This window comes from Hemitrygon akajei, chromosome 8 (assembly GCF_048418815.1).
Source record: "Hemitrygon akajei chromosome 8, sHemAka1.3, whole genome shotgun sequence".
NCBI lineage: Eukaryota > Metazoa > Chordata > Chondrichthyes > Myliobatiformes > Dasyatidae > Hemitrygon > Hemitrygon akajei.
This window is the reverse complement of record NC_133131.1, coordinates 98,217,098-98,236,459: the sequence shown is the minus strand read 5'-3', so window position 1 is coordinate 98,236,459 and position 19,362 is coordinate 98,217,098. Positions and strand designations below refer to the sequence as shown.

At 40.4% G+C, this 19,362-nt stretch overlaps 1 protein-coding gene across 1 annotated transcript in view; it reads left to right on the top strand.

Moving 5' to 3' along the window:
• Positions 1–19,362, top strand: part of gabbr2 (gamma-aminobutyric acid (GABA) B receptor, 2) — a 977,227-nt gene that overhangs the window by 274,367 nt on the left and 683,498 nt on the right. The window contains exon 2 of the mRNA XM_073054235.1: positions 9,201–9,338. Within this exon, the coding sequence (XP_072910336.1) occupies positions 9,201–9,338 (138 nt within the window). The remainder of the gene's footprint in view (positions 1–9,200; positions 9,339–19,362) is intronic.

Here is a 19,362-nt window from a genome sequence, read left to right as displayed (position 1 = left end):
TTCACCCAGAACCTGAAATGACATGGATGAGCTCATCACAGGTGCTTGGGCTGGAGGAACAGCCATTGCTGTAAATCTGTAATAAAATAGTTCTAGCATTTTTACCCATGTTGTTTGTCTTTACAAAGAACAAAGTTAATACCCTCAGCACTATATTACTTCCTAATTCCAGTTCTAAAATTGAACCCAATTTATATAAATAATTTTTTTGAAGTAAACAGGTTTCCAAGTAAAAAATTACCAAACTGAGAAAATTAATTTTAAGCATAAGCCCTGAGAATTGAGGATCTTTTTGTCTTTACTAATCTGAACCAGATCATAAGGATATTTAACCAATTTAGATTACATTTCCTTCCATTTATAATTCATTATTTCAACATAAGACTTGTGTTCAGCAGTCTGTGTTTTTGGAATATTTTACTTTGTTACTGTTTTTCTAGTGCAGTTATTGAATTGAGTTTTTGTTCAAAATATAAGTGAAACAAAGCAAAAGCAAAATGACTAATGAGAAAGTTCAAGTTTGATAAACAATGACTGAATGGAAAACAAGGTAATTGCATTGGTTACAAGAAAATCAATTACTTTCATTGTTTTTATAGTCACAACCATTTTTTATCAAAGTAGCTTTATAAACAGTTACACTTGAATGGCTTGGGCTGTTGATTGGATCTTTTTTCATAGAACACTTGATTGCTTATTTCTGTGTTGTTTGAATCTTTGTTAATATAGTTTGAAAAGGAAGCTCAGCTCCATGTCCCATGCCAATATTTCTTATTGCTTTGGATATCACTTAAAATCACAGATCAAGTATATTTTTTAAACTGTAAGTTCAGATTATATTTCATATTAAAATGATAAAGAAGTGGATTATTTTACCTGGGGAAATAAAACATGGCGGAAACATGAGTCTAGAAAGTTTGGTTCATTAGTTAACTTAAACATTGAATACTTTTAAGTAGAACAGATTAATTAGCAGCCTATGTTTTAACTGCTGTTTGAGCAGGCAGTTACAGCATCAGTTCTGTTTATACAAGTGTAAGTAGTAGAAATTGTTGTTGTTAGAAATGGAGTATTAAATTGTGTTCCAAGCTTGAAGTGCTCAGTTTTTGGGGTCATGGGTTCCCTTTTGCCTCAGTGTTCTAAACCCAACACCTCTCAGTGCTACAGGATTCTTGAATTGTCGAATGGTTGAACAGTGAATTGGTGTTGGATGGTACCAAACTTCAGGTGCTGCTAGATCCTGATACATATTCCCTAATGCTTCAGGGCTCTAAGAATCCAGAAATCCCAGTATTTTGAAAGTCACATTACTTCACCCTTTTGCCCCATGCTTCTGGGACCCAAGAAGCTCAGCACTTAACTAAATCCAATTTTCCTTCTTAGCTAATTGCAGCTTCAGAAAACTACTTTTTCTGAATAGAGTTGTTCATGATATGAGAATGAACCATTGTGGGTAATTGGAATCACCTTGTGAGACTAATCCTTAGCTGCAATCCATTGAATATACAGGCAATTCCAGTTAATTGGAACCCAATATATTTTGGCCCATTACAGCAGCTGCCCCAATGAGCCCAAGTTACATGCAAATGATTAAAAAGGTACACAAAAGACAAACTATAATTTAACTGAGTAACAAATTATGAAATACAGAACAATGAGAACACTGCCAGTACTACTGGTGGTTCTGACATTAACAAGAAACCTGTGCGGGAGGGCTTTTAAAGTGGGAAAAGTAATGGCTCTGGGAGAGTTACATTTTCTCCACCTCGCAAGTCCAGGTCGAGGGGTACAAGTAGACATCACAACTGAGGTCTTCCTTGTTTGCAGTGACTGGCCATGACTTACTCTGTGCCTCATCATATAGCGCAATAGAGCTTTGACCAGCAACCAGTCTGCGTTTGTGTTCGAGTAACAAGAACAAATTAAAGGAAGGCACGGGCAAGCACAGTGGCCATAGGCTGAGTGGACAGAGTCAGAGTGGTGCCCTTGAGGCCTCAGCTCTTCAAGGATCAGTGAAAAGAGAAAGCAAAGGAAATAAAAGCTCTAGGTTAAGTTCTTTTTCCCCTTCGCTTCATTGTATCTGCTTAGCTAGGACAGTAGAGATGTTAGGCAGGATAGTGGAATGCTCCTGTTGTGGGATGTGGGAAAATCAGGGAGCCCTCCAAGGTCCCTAATGATTACAACTGTGAGAAGTGCAACCAGCTGCAGCTTCTAAAAAGCCACGTTAACTGGATGAACTCCAGATCATTCAAGAGACCATAGATAGGACATATAGAGAGGTAGTTACACCCAAGGTGCAGGACACAGGAAACTGGGTGACAGTCAGGAGGGGGAAAGGGGTGAAGGAACCAGTGCTGAGTACCCCTGTGGCCACCCCCCTCAACAACAGGTGTATCACTTTGGATGCTGTCGGGGTGGGGGAGGAGCATGGTTTGATGTAACAGTGGAAATTCACTGGCACTGTGGTGATAGGGGATTCTTTAATTAGAGGAACAGACAGGAGGTTCTGTGGGCGAGAGTGAGATTCCCGGATGGTATGTTGCCTCCCGTGTGCCAGGGCCCGGGACCTCTGGGATTTCGTCCTCAGCATTCTTAAGTGGGAGAGTGAACAGCCAGAGGTTGTGGTCCATGTAAGTACCAATGACATGGGTAGGTTGAGTGATGGGGTTCTACCTAGGGAGTTACATGCTAAGTTAAAGGGCAGGACCTCCAGGGTTGTGATCTCTGGATTGCTCCCTGTGCCACTTGCTAGTGAGGAAGATTATACAGTTTAATACACGGCTAAGGAGTTGATGGATGAGGAAGGGCATAAGATTTTTGGATCATTGGGCTCTTTTCCAGAGAAGTTGGGATCTGTACAGAAGAGATGGCTTTCACCTGAACTGGAGGGGGACTAATATCCTAGCAGAAAGGTCTCTTACTGCTGCATGGTGGGATTTAAACTAGAGTTGCAGGGGGATGGGAACCAGAATGTCAGTACAGTTAATGGAGAGGTTGTGGAGGCAGATGTATGGTGTGACTCGTATCCTGAGTTATGTGTATTTCAATGCAAGGAAATATCGTAGGAAAGGCAGCTGATAGTGCTAAAGATGAGGTAGCTGGCTTACAAACAGAGGCAATGTGTAATTAGGAGAGGCTGTCGATAGGGCAAAATTGCAGTCAACAAGTAAGTTGCAACATAAAAGGTGGACAAATTCAAAAAGCGTGAATAAAAGACTGAAGGTGTTATATTTGAATGCTTGCAAAATATGGAATAAGATAGGTGAACTTGCAGCACAGTTACAGACTGGCAAGAATGACGTTATAGTCATTACTGAATCATAGCTGAAAGAAGATTATGGCTGGGAGCTCAATATCCAAGGATACACATTATGTTGAAAGGAAAAGCAGGAAGGCAGATGGGGTGGTGTTATTCTGATGGTAAAAGATAAAATCAAATCATTAGAAAGAAGTGACATAGGGTCGGAGGGTGTTGAATCATTTGGATAGAGCTAAGGAACGGGAAGGGTAAAAGGACCCTAATGGGAGATGTATACAGACCTCTAAACAGTAGTAAGGATGTGGCTTATCAACTACAATGAGAGATAGAAAATGCATGCCAAAAGGGCAATGTTACAACAGTCTTGGGGATTTCAATATGCAGGTAGGTTGGGAAAATCAGGTTGGTATTGGATTCCAAGAGGGGGAATTTCTAGAATGCCTATGAGATGGCTTTTTAGAGCAGTGCATGCTTGAGCCCACTAGGGGTTCAGCTATTCTAATTTGGGTGTTGTGCAATGAACCAGAAGTGATTAAGGAACTTAAGGTAAAAGAACTCCTCTGAGAAAGTGATCATAATATGATCAAATTTACCCAGAAACTTGAGAAGGAGAAGCTAAAGTCAGATGTATCAGTATTTCAGTGGAGTAAAGAGAATTACAAAGGCATGAGGGGGGAGTTGGCCAGAATTGATTGGAAAAGACCATTGGCAGGGATGATGGCAGAACAGCAATGGCTGGAAATTCTGGAAGCAATTTAGAAGGCACAAGATATATATATCCCAAAGAGGAAGAAGTATTCTAAAGGCAGGTGGAAATCGGACTGCAGGAAAACAATGCTGGTGAGGTAGTAATAGGGGGACAACAAAATACGGATGAACTGAATAAGTGTTTTGCATCTGTCTTCACTGTGGAATACACTAGCAGTATGGTGGAAATTCCAGGTGTCCGGGAACATGAAGTCTGAGAAGTTACCATAGCTAGAGAGAGGGTTCTTGGGAATCTGAAAGGTCTGAAGGTGGATAAATCACCTGGACCAGATGGTTTACACCTCAGGTTCTAGGAGGGGTGGCTGAACAATTGTGGAGACATTAGTAACAGTCTTAATGGTCATTAAAGAATCACTAGATTCAGGAATAGTTCAGGAAGACTGGAAAATTGCAAATGTCACTCTATTCTTCAAGAAGGGAGAGAGGCAGAATAAAGGAAATTATGGGCTAGTTAGTCCAACCTCAGTGGTTGGGAAGATGTTGGAGTCAATTATTAACGATGAGGTCTCAGGGTACTTGGAGGCACATGATAAAATAGGCCATAGTCAGCATGGTTTCCTCAAGGAAAAATATTGCCTGACAAATCTATTGGAATTCTTTGAAGAAATAACAAGCAGGATAGACAAAGAAAAATTGGTTGATGTTGTGTACTTAGATTTTCAGAAGGCGTTTGACAAGGTGCCACACATGAGGCTGCTTAATAAGTTACAAACCCATGGCATTACAGGTAAAATTCTCGCATAGATTAACCAATGGTTGATTGGCAGAAGGCAAAGAGTGAGAATAAAGGGAGCCTTTTCTGGATGGCTGCTGGTGAGTAGTAGTGATCCACAGGGATCTGTTTTGGGACTGATGCTTTTCACATTATATGTCAATGATTTGGATGCTGGAATTGATGTCTTTGTTGCAAAGTTTGCAGATGATATGAAGATAGGTGGAGGGGCAGGTTGTTTTGAGGAAGTTGTGATGTTACAGAAAGACTTAGACAGATTAGGAGAGTGTACGGTCGTGCACTTTGGTAGAAGAAATGAAAGTGTTACTATTTTCTAAATGGAGAGGCAATACGAAAAAACAGAGGCACAAGAAGTACTTGTGAGTCCTTGTACAGGATTCCCTAAAAGTTAATTTTCAGATCGAGTCTGTGGCAAATGTAATGTCAGCATTCACTAGAACTAGAATATAAAAGCAAGGATGTAATATTGACTCTTTCTAAAACACTGACCTTACTTGGAGTATTGTGAGCAGTTTGGGGCTCCTTATCTTAGAAAGGATGTGCAGAAACTGGAGAGGGTTCAAAGGAAGTTCACAAAAATGATTGCCAGGTTGAATGGTTTGTGATATGAAGATCATTTGATGGCTCCGAACCTGTATTCACTAGAATTCAGAGGAATGAGGGGTGACCTCATTGAAACCTATCGAATAGTGAAAGGTCTTGATAGAGTGGATGTGGAAAGGATGTTTCCTATGGTGGGAGAGTCTAAGACCAGAGGACACAGTCTCAGAATAGAGGGGTGTCCTTTTAGAATGGAGATGAGGAGGAATTTCTTTAGCCAAAGAGTGGTGAATCTATGGAATTCTTTGCCATAGGCAGCTGTGGAGGCCAAGTGTTTATGCATATATAAGGCAGACGTTGATATATTCTTGATTGGTCATGGCATGAAGGGGAGAAGGCAGGAGATTGGGGCTGAGAGGAAAATTGGATCAGCCATGATGAAATGATGGAGCAGACTTGATGGGCCAAATGGCCTACCTAGTTCTGCTCCTGTATCATATGGTTTTATGGTCATGCTCTTTGCTGTCCATGGAGCATTGCAGAACCACTTCCTTGGCCGCTGGATCTCACTATAGATTTCATCTGCCCAGTCCACCAGAGCAAATTTTGCATGCTAGGACAGGCGTGCTCTTATCTCACTGGGGTATGCGAATTGCCAGCTACTCTCACTTGGTTTAACCCACCTGTCCAAGTTGGGGTGTGGCTGCTGTTGCATGCAAACAGCGATTTAGAGCCTCAGGTAAGAGTTGAGTGTCTGCTGGGGACCAAAGGTAGCATTCAAGATCATTGTCTATCAAATTCTTCATAGTTTCTAACTTTTTGAAGTAGTGAATTTGTTTCATTTTCATTTCTAGTTGGTTCTTGCAAATACAAGTCTGAAAGCTTGAAGCCACAGTGAGCAAAACAGTCGTCAATTGTCTTACCGCTAGTTTTTAACACAACTAATGCCATTTAGTAACTATTCATTCTGTGCACAGAATGGCCACAGAACTGCACATGACCAACACCAGTTATAACCTATTCAGCAACAGTCTCCTGTTCCCATTAAATAGCACAGTGTCCTAAATAAACTCAGGGAATCCTGGCAGTTATCTCAATTAGTTTTTGTACTTTAAATAAGTAAGCTTGAATATCAAGAACATGAGATGAAGAGTTCCTAAAAGCGAGTCCATAGATTGTGGGAACAGATCGGTGATTGGGCAAGTGAAGTTGAGTGACAATATCCCCTGTGGTTCAAGAGCCTGATGGTTGAGGGGTAATAACTGTTCCTAATCCTGGGATATGGGTTCTGAGGCTCCCTATACCTTCGTCCTGACGGCAGCAGTGAGAAGAGAACATGGCTTGGATGGTGGGGTCCTTGACAATGGATGCTGCTTTCCTGCAACAGCCCCCTGTATAGATGTGCTCAATACTGAGGAGGTCTTTATCTGTGATAGACTGGGCTGTATTCACTACTTTTTGTAGGCTTTTCTGTACACCGACATTGGTGTTCCCATACTAGGCTGTGATACAGCCATTCAATATCGTCTGCACCACACATCTACAGAAGTTTATCAAAGTTTTAGATGTCATGCCAAATGTTCACAAACTTCTAAGAAAGTAGAGGCACTGCCGTGCTTTCTTCATAACTCTACTTCTGTGCAGTCTGTCCTCTGTAACTTCCACCATCCCCAATGGGATCCCATCACTAAGCACACCTTTCCCTTCCTTCCAAACTCCACCCCGCCTGGAGAGAGATTCCATGGGGATCACTCTCCATATGACTTGCTTACTTTCTTGTCAACTCGTCTCTATCCACCATCTCCCTACAGGCTCTTATCCCTGCAAGTGTGACAGTGCTATGCCTTCCCCTGCACCTCCTTTCTCACCATCATTCAGAGTCCCAAATTGTTCTTCTAGATGAGACAACACTTTACCTGCGAGTCTGTCGGGGTCACCTATTGTGAGCATGATGGAGAACACTCGGTAAACAGACACCTTACGCACACACATTCACTCACACACAATATTGTCTCATTGTGGTGAGTGTACACATTTCAACGTCTTCCCCTGTATATTCTCGTAATTAACCCGTAGTGTTCCCCCCCCCCCCCATTGCTACGTGCATTCAGAATCAGGCACCAAAGTTTAATTTAATTTCATTCTTTATTTGTTCTTAACAGTAAGTGTGCGATGGTGTTGAGAGTTCTGCTGTTTCATTGCAGGAGCCTAGACCAAGTGGATGCACTTGGGTTGGCTTTGTGGAGCCTTTCCCACCATACATGGTGGAACACTTCATTTCCTTAGTAATGGAGATGTGTAAATGTGTATATATTGTTTGAACATTGTATGTAAGACAGATACTTCTGTTTATTCTGTAATATGAATGTAACTACATTGTGGGGTGCATCATATTATAATTTGTGTAGTTTTAAGTTACCTTTGTGGGTAATTAACGATGGTATGTCCTGGTGCTTAAACAAAAGGAGCTCATGAGAGAGAGAGAGATGGGGGCTGCTTGGAATTCACTCTGGACAAGAATAACTACAGAGTTATTATTGTGTTTTCTTATCAATATTGTTTTGTAAATATTGGTAAATTTCTTTTCACTATTTTCAGTCATTTTGTAAGTTTGATTTTTGACGCACCTAATAAGCACTTTTGCACAAAAGCGCTAAGTGACTGCACTCAGTATTTTTCCCTTTGCTCGTAACCCTCACTGAGCTTGGCTGAAGCAACTTTTAATCATCCTGACCACCCGACATGAACTTACAACTCAGGATTCAAGCCTCAATCTATTATTTACAACCACACGGAGCATTTGAAAGCATGCTGCACTTCTTCCACAGTAACTGTTATGAAGGGAAAGAATATGGAATTTAGACTTCTGGGGAAGGTGCATTGCAATGTCACATGGTGATCAAGAAAATCACCAGAAGAACTTTTCTGCATTGTAGACAAATAAAATGAACTGTTTGAAATACATATAAAGTCGATACGATTTTAAAATAAAATCAAATGTAATCTTATTTCATATTTTTGTGGAATTGTATTCCCATGACGATTTGAAATTTCCCATTGGATAAATAAAGCTATTCAAGTGTTGTTCTTTTCTGTATAGAAAGCAGAATTTTCTCTCATATATTTAACAACGAAACCTTGTGGATCTGATTTTATGTTTAGTGAAGGACTGGTTTGGCACTTGCACACTCATTGGCTGAAATATTATCCATTTGCAAGAAGCATAGCTGACTGCTCTGCCAGATGTCTGTGTGGTCCATCACTCTTAATTCCCAGTACATATACCCATAGAAAAATAGGTCACTTATCCAGTGGCCTTTTTGCACAAGCCTAAAGTAATTTTAGTCTTTCAAACTCTGCAGTGAAAATCTGCAGCAAAACCTGACATCATGAGTTCTGGAAAGGGATTAGTGACCACTTCAACCAAGTGGATTTACAATACTTATGGCTCATGTGTTGAGTGAGGTAAACTTGACAAAGCATTGACATGATGACCTGATTTGTTTACACTTCAACTTTTATTGCTATCAGTGGGTTAACTAATCTAATAGCTCCCAACTCAAATTAAATATCTTCAGCACATTGATGCATATCTCTGAAATGCTGTCAGAAGTTCCTTATCACTAGATAAGGCACCATGCTAAAATTTTTGTTTTAATAAAATGATACTATGTTAAACTGTACTCTTGAATATGGCAAAAAAAAAGAGAACTTGAAAATGTATACAATGCAGGCAGGTCTCACAGCTACTAAGATGAAAACCTGTCTTCAGTATATATTAGCCAAATGGTTAATACTTAAGAAACAGTATTAAACTTTTCTTCATACTTTGTTTTTAAATAGTGACAAGATTATTACTACCCTTTAGCATTAATATGATGCCTTTTCTATTTATTTCAGTGTGATAACGCTAAAGGGCTCAAAGCCTTCTTTGATGGCATCAAATTTGGACCTAAGCACTTGATGATCTTTGGTGGAGTGTGTCCTTCTATTACGTCCATCATTGCTGAATCATTGAAAGAATGGAATCTGGTACAGGTAAGACCTGCCAGTATTAACTAATGAAGCTATAGCACCTTGTAGATCAATTTGCCTGTCTTTAATTGCCCGTACAATATTGTCTTGCTTTTCCAGTAAGTTCTGCGAGTGAATAAAAGTAAACAGCTACAAATGATACTGACCAAGAGTATAATTTTCAACAAAGAGGAGATACCGGATGGCTGCTCTTTGTATTGCTGTGCAGACAAGATGTTATTTTATGATAGATGCATAAGTTATTCAGTTTCCTTTGAAAAGATAATGGTGATAATGTATATTAAATACATCACCATCTTCCTCAGCTGCATAATTCTGTAAAGTAGTTGAGTTTTATATTTATACACAGTACACTTGAAGTGTTGCAAGACACAGTGCATTGTAAAAGTATTCAGCCCCCAACCCTTTGTTCAGATAAATGAGTATTAGGGGCAGGGATTTTGGTCACTTTAACTGAGAATTTTTATTTTTGAATCACATCCTCCCTTTTTTTCACAGTAGAATCCCAAAAAACAGGGATAATTGTAAAGCATGAAAAACTAAAAATTCAAAAACTGAAATGTCAGCAGTTCAAAAGTATTCAACCCCCTTTGCTCAGTACTTACTTGAACCACCTCTCACAACTATTATAGCAAGAAGTCTTTTTGGATAAGTCTCTATTAGCTTTGGACAATATGATGGAGCAAGATTTGCCCATTCCTCCTTGCAAAATTGCTCAAGCTGTGCCAGATTAGATTGGGAGCAGCTGTGGACAGCAGTCTTTAGGTCTTGCCAGAAATGTTGGATTGGACTAAGGTCAGGAATCTGACTGGGCCACTCAAGGAAATTAATTTTCTTCATTTGAAGCCACTCCGTGGTTGCTCTGGCAGTGTGCTGGTTGTTGTCCTGCTGAAAGACAAGCTTCCTCCTCAGTTTAAGCTTTCTGGCAGAGGCTAGCAGGTTTTTATCCAGGATCTCTCTGTATTTAGCAGCATTCATCTTCCCATCAATCCTGACCACATTCCCAATCCCTGCTGCTGAAAAGTGTCCCTATAGCGTGATACTACCCCCACCACACTTTATAGTAAGGATGATGTTACCTGGCTGATGCCCAATATTAGATTTATGCCATGTGTACTGCTTAGAGTTGAGGCCAGAAAGTTCCACTTACTCTCATTGAACATCAAGACCTTCTTCCACATCCTTACAGTAAGTGAAGCTTTTCTTTTTATGCAAGGCTTTAGAGATTGTGGAGCCATGAACTTCATCTCTAGTTGCAGCCACTGACTTCTACAGCTCACTCAGAGTGACTGTAGGCACCATAATGACCTCTCTTTACAACTGCTATTCATCTGTGCAACCAAGTTTAGAGGGGTGGCCTGACCTAGGCAGTGTGGCTGTGGCTTAGCATTGGACTGCACTGACATCTGATGTATGTTCAGTGCCTTTGACATAGTCTTGTACCCTTCCCCAGATTTGTGCTTCTCTGTTATCATTCCCCTGACTTGTCTTGAAAACTCTTTCGTCTTCATTTTGGTTTGGTCTGTTGAAAATCTACCATACTGTTGGACCTTACAAAGAGATGGTGTTTTTATTTTTTCATCACTCAAACAGGGATTTTCTAGTTTTGCACAGCTCAGTTTTAATGTAAGTTGCACATTTCACACTTCTGACTTTGGCCGGTTTGGTGTAATTTAAGTGCCTGGTTTGCCTCTTCCCATTGCTCTGTCCAAAGGTTGCTTAGTACTTTGCATTAAAACTGTAATACACGTACACATGATTGGAAAGATGCAGTGGGAACTGGAAATCTATTTTAGTGGATATTGTTGGAAGTTGTAGCTTTAAAGGAGTTATTTATTCTGGGTTTTTTTTCCTGGGGATCTGGCATAAATGCTGAAGCAAATTGTCCTTGATATTTACTTTGTCTATTAGTTTGAATTCAGTCTTCAAATGTGACAAGCCATTCTTAATTCATATTACTCTGCTTACAATGCTTTCTTTAAACTAGTTTTACAACCACTTTAGTATTGTGAAATACTGACACATCTAATTACAGTTTAACTTTAGACATTTCTTCTCCAGGGCATCTTGCATTCAAAGTTTGAGTAGTGTTTCCCCTTAACTAGCTTCTTTCCATGAATACTGCAAATGTCTCTCCTTTATTGATGCTTGTTTTTCTCAAAAAGCCCCCCACACTCTCAAAATACAGTGGTATGAGGATACTTCTCATTGACTGCAGAGTTCAATGTAACAAATGATTTTACTTCATTGATAACCCAATTTGCGAACTGCCCCACTTAAATGAACATCCTGTGTTGACGAATATTAATCCAGCACATGATAATAACAAGAAAGGTCGAAAAACTCAAAACAGTCTTCAGCTAAGAGTGCTGCCTTCTGGCTTCTAACCATCACACAAAACCCATCTTCAGTTCAATTTACTGAGCACATCAAGAATGCCTGAGCACACAGGATCCAGCAAATGTAATAGGATCTGACAGTATCCCCAACAAAGTGCTAAAGTCTCCTGCTCGGGAGTTAGGCTGAATGTTTGTCATGTTTTCATTTGTCTACAGCCAGGAAACTGGCATCTTCCTGACAGCGGAAAATTGTCCATGGGTTCTGTTCACCAAAAGATTTCAAAAAGGTTCAAACTGCTCACTGGCAAGAGTCATGCTTCCTACAAAAAAAAGATTAATTGTTGAGCTAATTATCTTAGTTCAAGAAAACTGTCACAGGATATTATCAGAGTGGTATTTGAGGCTGAGTGATTTTCATTCTTCATAAGGACAAAAAAGAAGCTGTTTGATTACTCATTGTTCTATGCTATTACCATCTCAGATAATTAACACATCTCTCGTGCAGCAAGATTTCAACCCTATTCAACCTTATTCAACCCTGTGGTCTGATGTGGCAAGTTACATCAGCGACACTCAAGCTCAGAAATGGCCATCTCCAGCAAAACAAGTTTTTGATACCATTTCACATTGCCATTATTAAATTCTACAGCAACAATGTGTTGAGGAATTGAGGTGGTTAATGTGAATATTAGCTTTGACCACAATTGGACCAACCACTTAAATATTATATTCGGAAACTGATTATATATGGTGATTGGCTCATTTCCCCATTCCCAATACCCACTCGCCGTTTAGAGTGAATGCTAGAAGTGTGATGGAATACTCATCAACTGAGTGTAGCTTCAACAATATTTCAAATTTGACAGTATCCAAAGGAGTCCCATTCATCACTGTAGACATTCATTCGATTCACTGCCAGAGCAGAGTAACTGCAGCTTGTCCATTCTATATGGTCCATTTGCAATGGCACAGCAAACATTTTTGATACAGATTCTGAGATTTGTACTGTCTCAAAGGACAAAGAAAGCTATTGAAACATCACATCAGCTTGTGCAGTTCTACCACAAATCCACATTGTACTAAAGTGGTAGCATTTCTCTCCCTCCACTGTCACTAAGACAAAATCTTGCACTTCTATCCAGGAACCAAACAAGTCCCGTCACAAAAGTTTTGCTGCTTTAGATGAAAAGATCATAGGACAAAGGAGCAGAATTAGGATCAAGTCTCTGTCGCACAATCATTTATTTTCCCTGTCATCCCCTTTGTCCTGCCTTCTCATAATCTTTGACACCTTTATTATTCAAGAACCTATTAGTCCTTACTTAAAAATACTCAAAGAAAAGGCCTCAACAGCTGTCTGTGGCAATGAGTTGCATAGATTTTCCATCTTCCATTGAAAGAAGAACCTCCTTATCTCTGTTCAAAAGGGCTTTTATTCTGAGGATGTACCTTCTGCTCCAAAACTCTACCACTATTGGAAACATCCTCTCCACATTCACTTTATCCTGGCCTTTCAATATTAGGTTTAAAAATGTGGATCACTATAATTTTCTTGAAATGAGCTACTATAAGTTATATATACATTTATTTTAAAAAGTTTCACTTGGGTAGTCCAATCCCCTGTCTTATACCATTACTTAATTCATCTATTTGTCATCAGGTGAAATTCCCGAGTTAATATTAATATTCCCCGTAAAAGAGGTAATTTGGTAAAGGAATGAGTTAGTTAATTCGGATAAAATGTAACCCTTATTTTGCATCGTTTGACAACTACTGACTTATTAGTTGTTGCTCAAAAAAAAAGAAACATATCTGATCTATGCTTCCAAAATAGTTTCAATATTTATTGGATGTAGGCTTGACTCCATAGCCTGAGATGAGAATATTTCTTTAATGCTGGGATATTCCCAAACATTAATTGAAATGCGAAGAAACTTGGGATTTTGACATCCTGAGGATATTAATTGCTGATTAAGTCCTTTCCTTTGTTATGTAAAAGCACATGCAACACAGGAATTGTTACTTCATTTAACTTATATTCAATTTGTATGCAGATTATCATTGTCTTGTGAGAGCATTAAAACCTTAATAGAACTATTGCTATCCCATTTTTCCACATTTCTGGCATGAATTCCTGATGAAATTATTATCCACAAATGAGTTAATGGATATAGTATCTTGATCATAAGAATTATCACATTCATTTTAATATATTTCAGAATTAATTAACTATGCACTCATTGCCTTATGTGGCACAGCAATAGAATTACATTTATTTCTGGTTTGTAAATGTATAACTTGCATTTTCCACATAAATTGCTGGCATGCTATTTCTGCATGCTTTGAGTTAGTGACATCCAATGATTTTAAAAGTACTTTCTTTATTTCCATTGTATCTTGGTCTAATAGAAAATTTGATATTCACCTCTAGCTGTTTATCCCAGCCTAAGTAATTTTAGGAGCCACGTGATTACCTCTGTAAAATCCTAGTACGCAGGATTGGCCTTATTTATTTTATTTTTATTTTATTTCTTAGATCCAAGGGAGTAAAAATCTTTACGTTGAGTCTCCATAGCAATGTCCAAGCAATAAAGAGGGAAATGTGGGAGAATATTGCTCAAACACTAGGACTGTATACAGGATTATTTTGTATACTTGTACAGTCAGATACACAATCAGATCAATGTACAGTCAGATGTGCAATCAGATCAATGTGTATTGGTATTGGCTGGTGAAAGAAGCTGTCCCGGAGCCTGTTAGGCCTGGCCTTAATGCTGCGGTGTTGTTTGCCAGACAGTAGCAGCTGAAACAGTTTGTGGTTGGGGTGGTTGGAGTCCCTGATGATCCTCCGGGCCCTTTCTATGCACCTGCTGCTGTAAATGTCCTGAACGGAGGGAAGTTCACATCCACAGATGTGCTGGACTGTCCGCACCACTCTCTGTAGTGCCCTGTGATTAAGGGTAGTACAATTCCTGTACCAGGCAGTGACACAGGCAGTCTGGATGTTCTTGATGGTGCCCCTGTAGAAAGTCCTAAAGATTTAGGGACTCATGCTGAACTTTTTTAGCTGTCTGAGGTGGAATAAGTGCTGTTGTGCCTTTTTCACCACACAGCCGGTATGTACAGTCCAGGTGAGATCCTTGGTGATGTGTATACCGAGGAACTTGAAACTACTCACCCTTTCAACTACAGTCCCATTGTAATCAATAGGGTCTAGCCTGTCTTCGTTCCTCCTGTAATCCATGATCAACTCCTTTGTTTTTTCAACATTGAGAGAGAGGTTGTTTTCTTAGCACCTCTGCGTTGATTTCTCCTCTGTGGGCTGTCTCATCATTGTTGGAAATAAGGCCTATCAATGTTCTGTCATCAAATTTGATCAGCAGATTGGAGCTGTGTGTGACAACACAGTCATGAATATATAGGGAGAAGAGGAGAGGCTCAGGACACAGCCTTGCGGGGCTCCTGTGTTGTGGACGAGAGGGGCAGAGGTGAAGATGCCCATCCTTACCACCAGCCGGCAATCCGACAGGGATCCCAGGATCCAGCTACATAAGGCAGGGCAGAGGCTGAGGTCTCTGAGCTTCTTGTCAAGCTTGGGGAGGATTATGGTGTTGAATGCTGGACTGTAGTCCAGGAACAGCATTCTCACATAAGCATCCCAGTTCTCCAAGGTGAGTGAGGATGGTGTGTTGAGCTGTGCCTATGGCATCGTCTGTTGATCAGTTGTGTCGGTAGGTGAATGTAGGGGTTCCAGTGTGGGTGGTAGCGTGCTGCAGTTGTAGTCCTTGACCAGCCTCTTAAAGCTTTTGCTTATGATTGAGGTGAGTGCAACAGGACGTCAATCATTCAGACATGTTACCTTGGTTTTCTTTGGCACAGGGACAATAGTGGATGTTTTGAAGCAGGAAGGCACTACACACTGGGAGAGGGAGAGATCAAAAATGTCTGTAAGCACACCAGGTCAGCTGTGCTGTGCACACTGTGAGTACTCACCCTGGGATGCCATCCAGCCCTGCTGCCTTGTGGCTGTTGACACGTTGAAAGGGCCTAAGTACCTCAGCCTCCGAGATGACCAAGGTGCAGGTCACATTGGCAGCTCTCCTCGGGGGTCGAGGGGACGAGAAAGCAAACAATATATACCTTTCTTCATGATAACATGTGAATGCTCCCCACATTAAATCACACCTTTACTTTTCCTCTCCTACATTCTTTACACAGGTAATAAGTGTTTTTCTTCCCCTTTTAAAGACACCTTAAAAAGTATCTTTAAAAGACAAAGAAATCTTGACCAGCTATTTTAAATTGCTGACAGCAAGTAAGTGTCAAATTCACTCTGAGTGCATTGAGATCTTCATAGTTTTATGCAATCGCTCAAATTGAATGTTAGACTGTTTATTTATACTGCACACACTTTTAGATTCATATTCACTAATTTTTAAAATCATTTTCTATCAAGAACTCAAGAGCATATCAGTAATAAACATTGAAATGAACTATATTCCAAAATTTTGAGTAAAATGGAATTGGCAACTGGAAAGACACACCAAGTGTGTGGGAGTGGGCTACAGGCAAAGTGTAGTGCCCTCACAGGATTGTATTTAAAGCCTCAATGGACAATAGTGCAACCACTATATCATTGGGTTAAAGACCTCTCTGCTGTTGATTGAGACATTTGCAGAACAAGCCGAGGAAAAATCCTAGTTTACCGGTCCAGGACTCTGGGGAAGAGGCTGATGGATGTCTTGATAGGAGTATTTAAAATGTATAGATAGGGTATGCTGTTAGAGTTTTTCTCCCAAGAGTGGAATGGTTAAATATTGGTGGCCATTGGTTTAAGGTGGGATGGAGAAAGCTTAAAGGAGATTTACATGGTGTTATTTCTATACAGAAAGTGGTGATTCCACACACTGCCTGGGGAAGTGATTGAAGCATACGATGGTAATGTTTATGAAGCATTTAGACAGGAGCATGAACTGGCAGGGAATTGAGGAATATGAACATGTGCAAGCAGACATGTATTTTAAATTGTCATCTTGGTTAGTGCAGATATTATGGGCCAAAGGACCCTGTCCCTGTGCTTTACTCTTCTGTGGGCTAGGAGGATGGAATGGGGTCATGGTATCATTGGTTTGGGGGAGTGGTTCACAATTGCACTGCAAAGTGGCTTAAAGATGTGATTATACAAGACCTCCGATGTCTTCAGGCCTCCGTCTCAGTTAGTGGCTGTGCTGCCACATGCATTAACACCAGTTGGAAGAGGTATGTTGAGGTGCACCCTCTAGATGTTGGGTCTGCAGTTTTAGTGCCCTATGAAACTGATGACACCTTCATCAACACAAGTTGTTAACAGAATCAGAATCAGGTTTAATATCACTGGTATATATATCACAAAATTTGTTCTTTTGTGGCAGCAATACAGTGCAAATTTATAATAAATGAAAACTATAGGAGCAGAATTAGGCCATTTGGTCCATTGAGTCTGCTCTGCTTTCCAATCATGGCTAATCCTTTTTCTCCCCTCCTCAGCCCCACTCCCCTGCCTTCTCTCCATAACCTTTGGTGTCTCGTCCAATCAAGAACCTATCAAGCTGTGCCTTAAATACATCCAAAGACCTGGCCTCCACAGCTGCCTGTGGTAATAAATTCCATGAGTTCACCACCCTCTGACTAAAGAAATTTCTCTGCATCTCTGTTTTAAATGGACTTCCCTCTATCCCGAGGCTGTGTCCTCTTGTCCTAGACTTCCCCCGCCATGGGAAACATCCTTTCCATATCTACACTGTTTAGGCCTTTCAACATTCAAAAGGTTTCAATGAAATCCCCCCTCATCCTTCTAAATTCCAGCGAGTATAGACCCAGAGCTATCAAACGTTCCTTGTATGATAACCCTTTCATTCCCGGAATCATCTTTGTGAACCTCCTCTGATTCCTCTCCAATGCCAGCACATCTTTTCTTAGATGAGGAACCCAAAACTGTTCACAATACTCAAGATGAGGCCTTACCAATGCCTTATAAAGCCTCAGCATCACATCCCTGCTCTTGTATTCTAAACCTCTTGAAATGAATGCTAACATTGCATTTGCCTTCCTCACCACTGACTCAAGTTAACCTTCAGGGTGTTCTGCAAAGTCCCTTTGCATCTCAGATTTTTGGATTTTCTCCCCATTTAGAAAATAGTCTGCACATTTATTTCTTCTACCAAAGTGCATGACTATATAGATAAGAAATTTGTGTCCTTGAATGATCTGGCAAGATCCACTTGAGTCCTCGACCAGGGCAATGCAGGTCATTCCCATGGATGGAGAGGCATGGCTCTTGGCATCTTCTGTAAAACTGCCATCATGTGCTTCTCATTTACATACAGGGTAAATGGTTTACCTGTGTCAGGGATTCTTAATGCAGGTGCAGTACACAATGTCGCCTTTAAGGTTTGAAACGCTTCCAGTTGTTCTTCATTAAGAGTCACAGGGTCATCTGAGCACTAATTCTCTTTCAGCAGATAGCTGAGTGGTTGAGCAATAGTTAATGAGTCTGCCACTAGCTTGTCAATACATTGATTAACAATGGTTTCATCTTCAGTCCCGTGTGTCTCCGCTTCCTTGGTCTTTATTGGAGCAAGCTGTGATATTGCTCTCCTGTCCTGATGAAGGGTCTCGGTTCAAAACGTTGACTGTTTACTCTTTTCCATTGATGATATCTGGCCTGCTGCATTCTTCCAGCATCTTGTGTGTGTTGCTTGGCTTTCCAGCATCTGCAGATTTTCTTGTGTCTGTTGTCAATCTTACTGTTTCAGCACTGTCAAACTCACTTGAGTGGCTAGGGGCCGCTGTGGAGTCCATGCCATGTCCATCCTGTAATTCCATGGAATTCAGATGGTATGACTATCTTGGAGGACTGTTTGATGTAGGTTGTAATTCTACAGAGTTCGTATGATGGCACTGTACAGAGATACTGATGTGAGCAGTAATTCTTCGACCTAGCTTCAGAAATAGATGTTTCTCTGAGAAGAGCACCATCAGTGCTAGTGTCACTGGCAGCATCTCTGCAAGCATCAGTAGCTGGACTGCCCCGTTGAAGTCATGGCTTCGTTTTTCCGTTTTGTTTCAGTTCGCTTTGAAGCACTGTATATTGCACATTGACTGAATTTCAGTGCTGTTCTTTTGCTCAGTTGGTTTAGGCTTTCTACTGTCTCTATCGTGTTTTTTCTTGTCATTTATCACAAATTTCACTTTTCTTTCAATTAGTAAAAAAACTTTATTCACCCTGTTAGTTCCTTCACTCACTCACACATTTTATCAAGCAAACTACATGATCTAGGAATAATGGTGCATAGTTCCCTGAAGGTGGAATCTCATGTGGATAGGGTGGTGAAGAAAGCTTGTGGTATGCTGGCCTTTATAAATCAGAGCATTGAGTATAGGAGTTGGGATGTAATGTTAAAATTGTACAAGGCTTTGGTAAGGCCGAATTTGGAGTATTGTGTACAGTTCTGGTCACCAAATTATAGGAAAGATGTCAACAAATTAGAGAGAGTACAGAGAAGATTTACTAGAATGTTACCTGGGTTTCAGCACCTAAGTTACAGGGAAAGATTGAACAAGTTAGGTCTTTATTCTTTGGAGCGTAGAAGGTTGAGGGGGGACTTGATAGAGATATTTAAAATTATGAGGGGGATAGATAGAGTAAT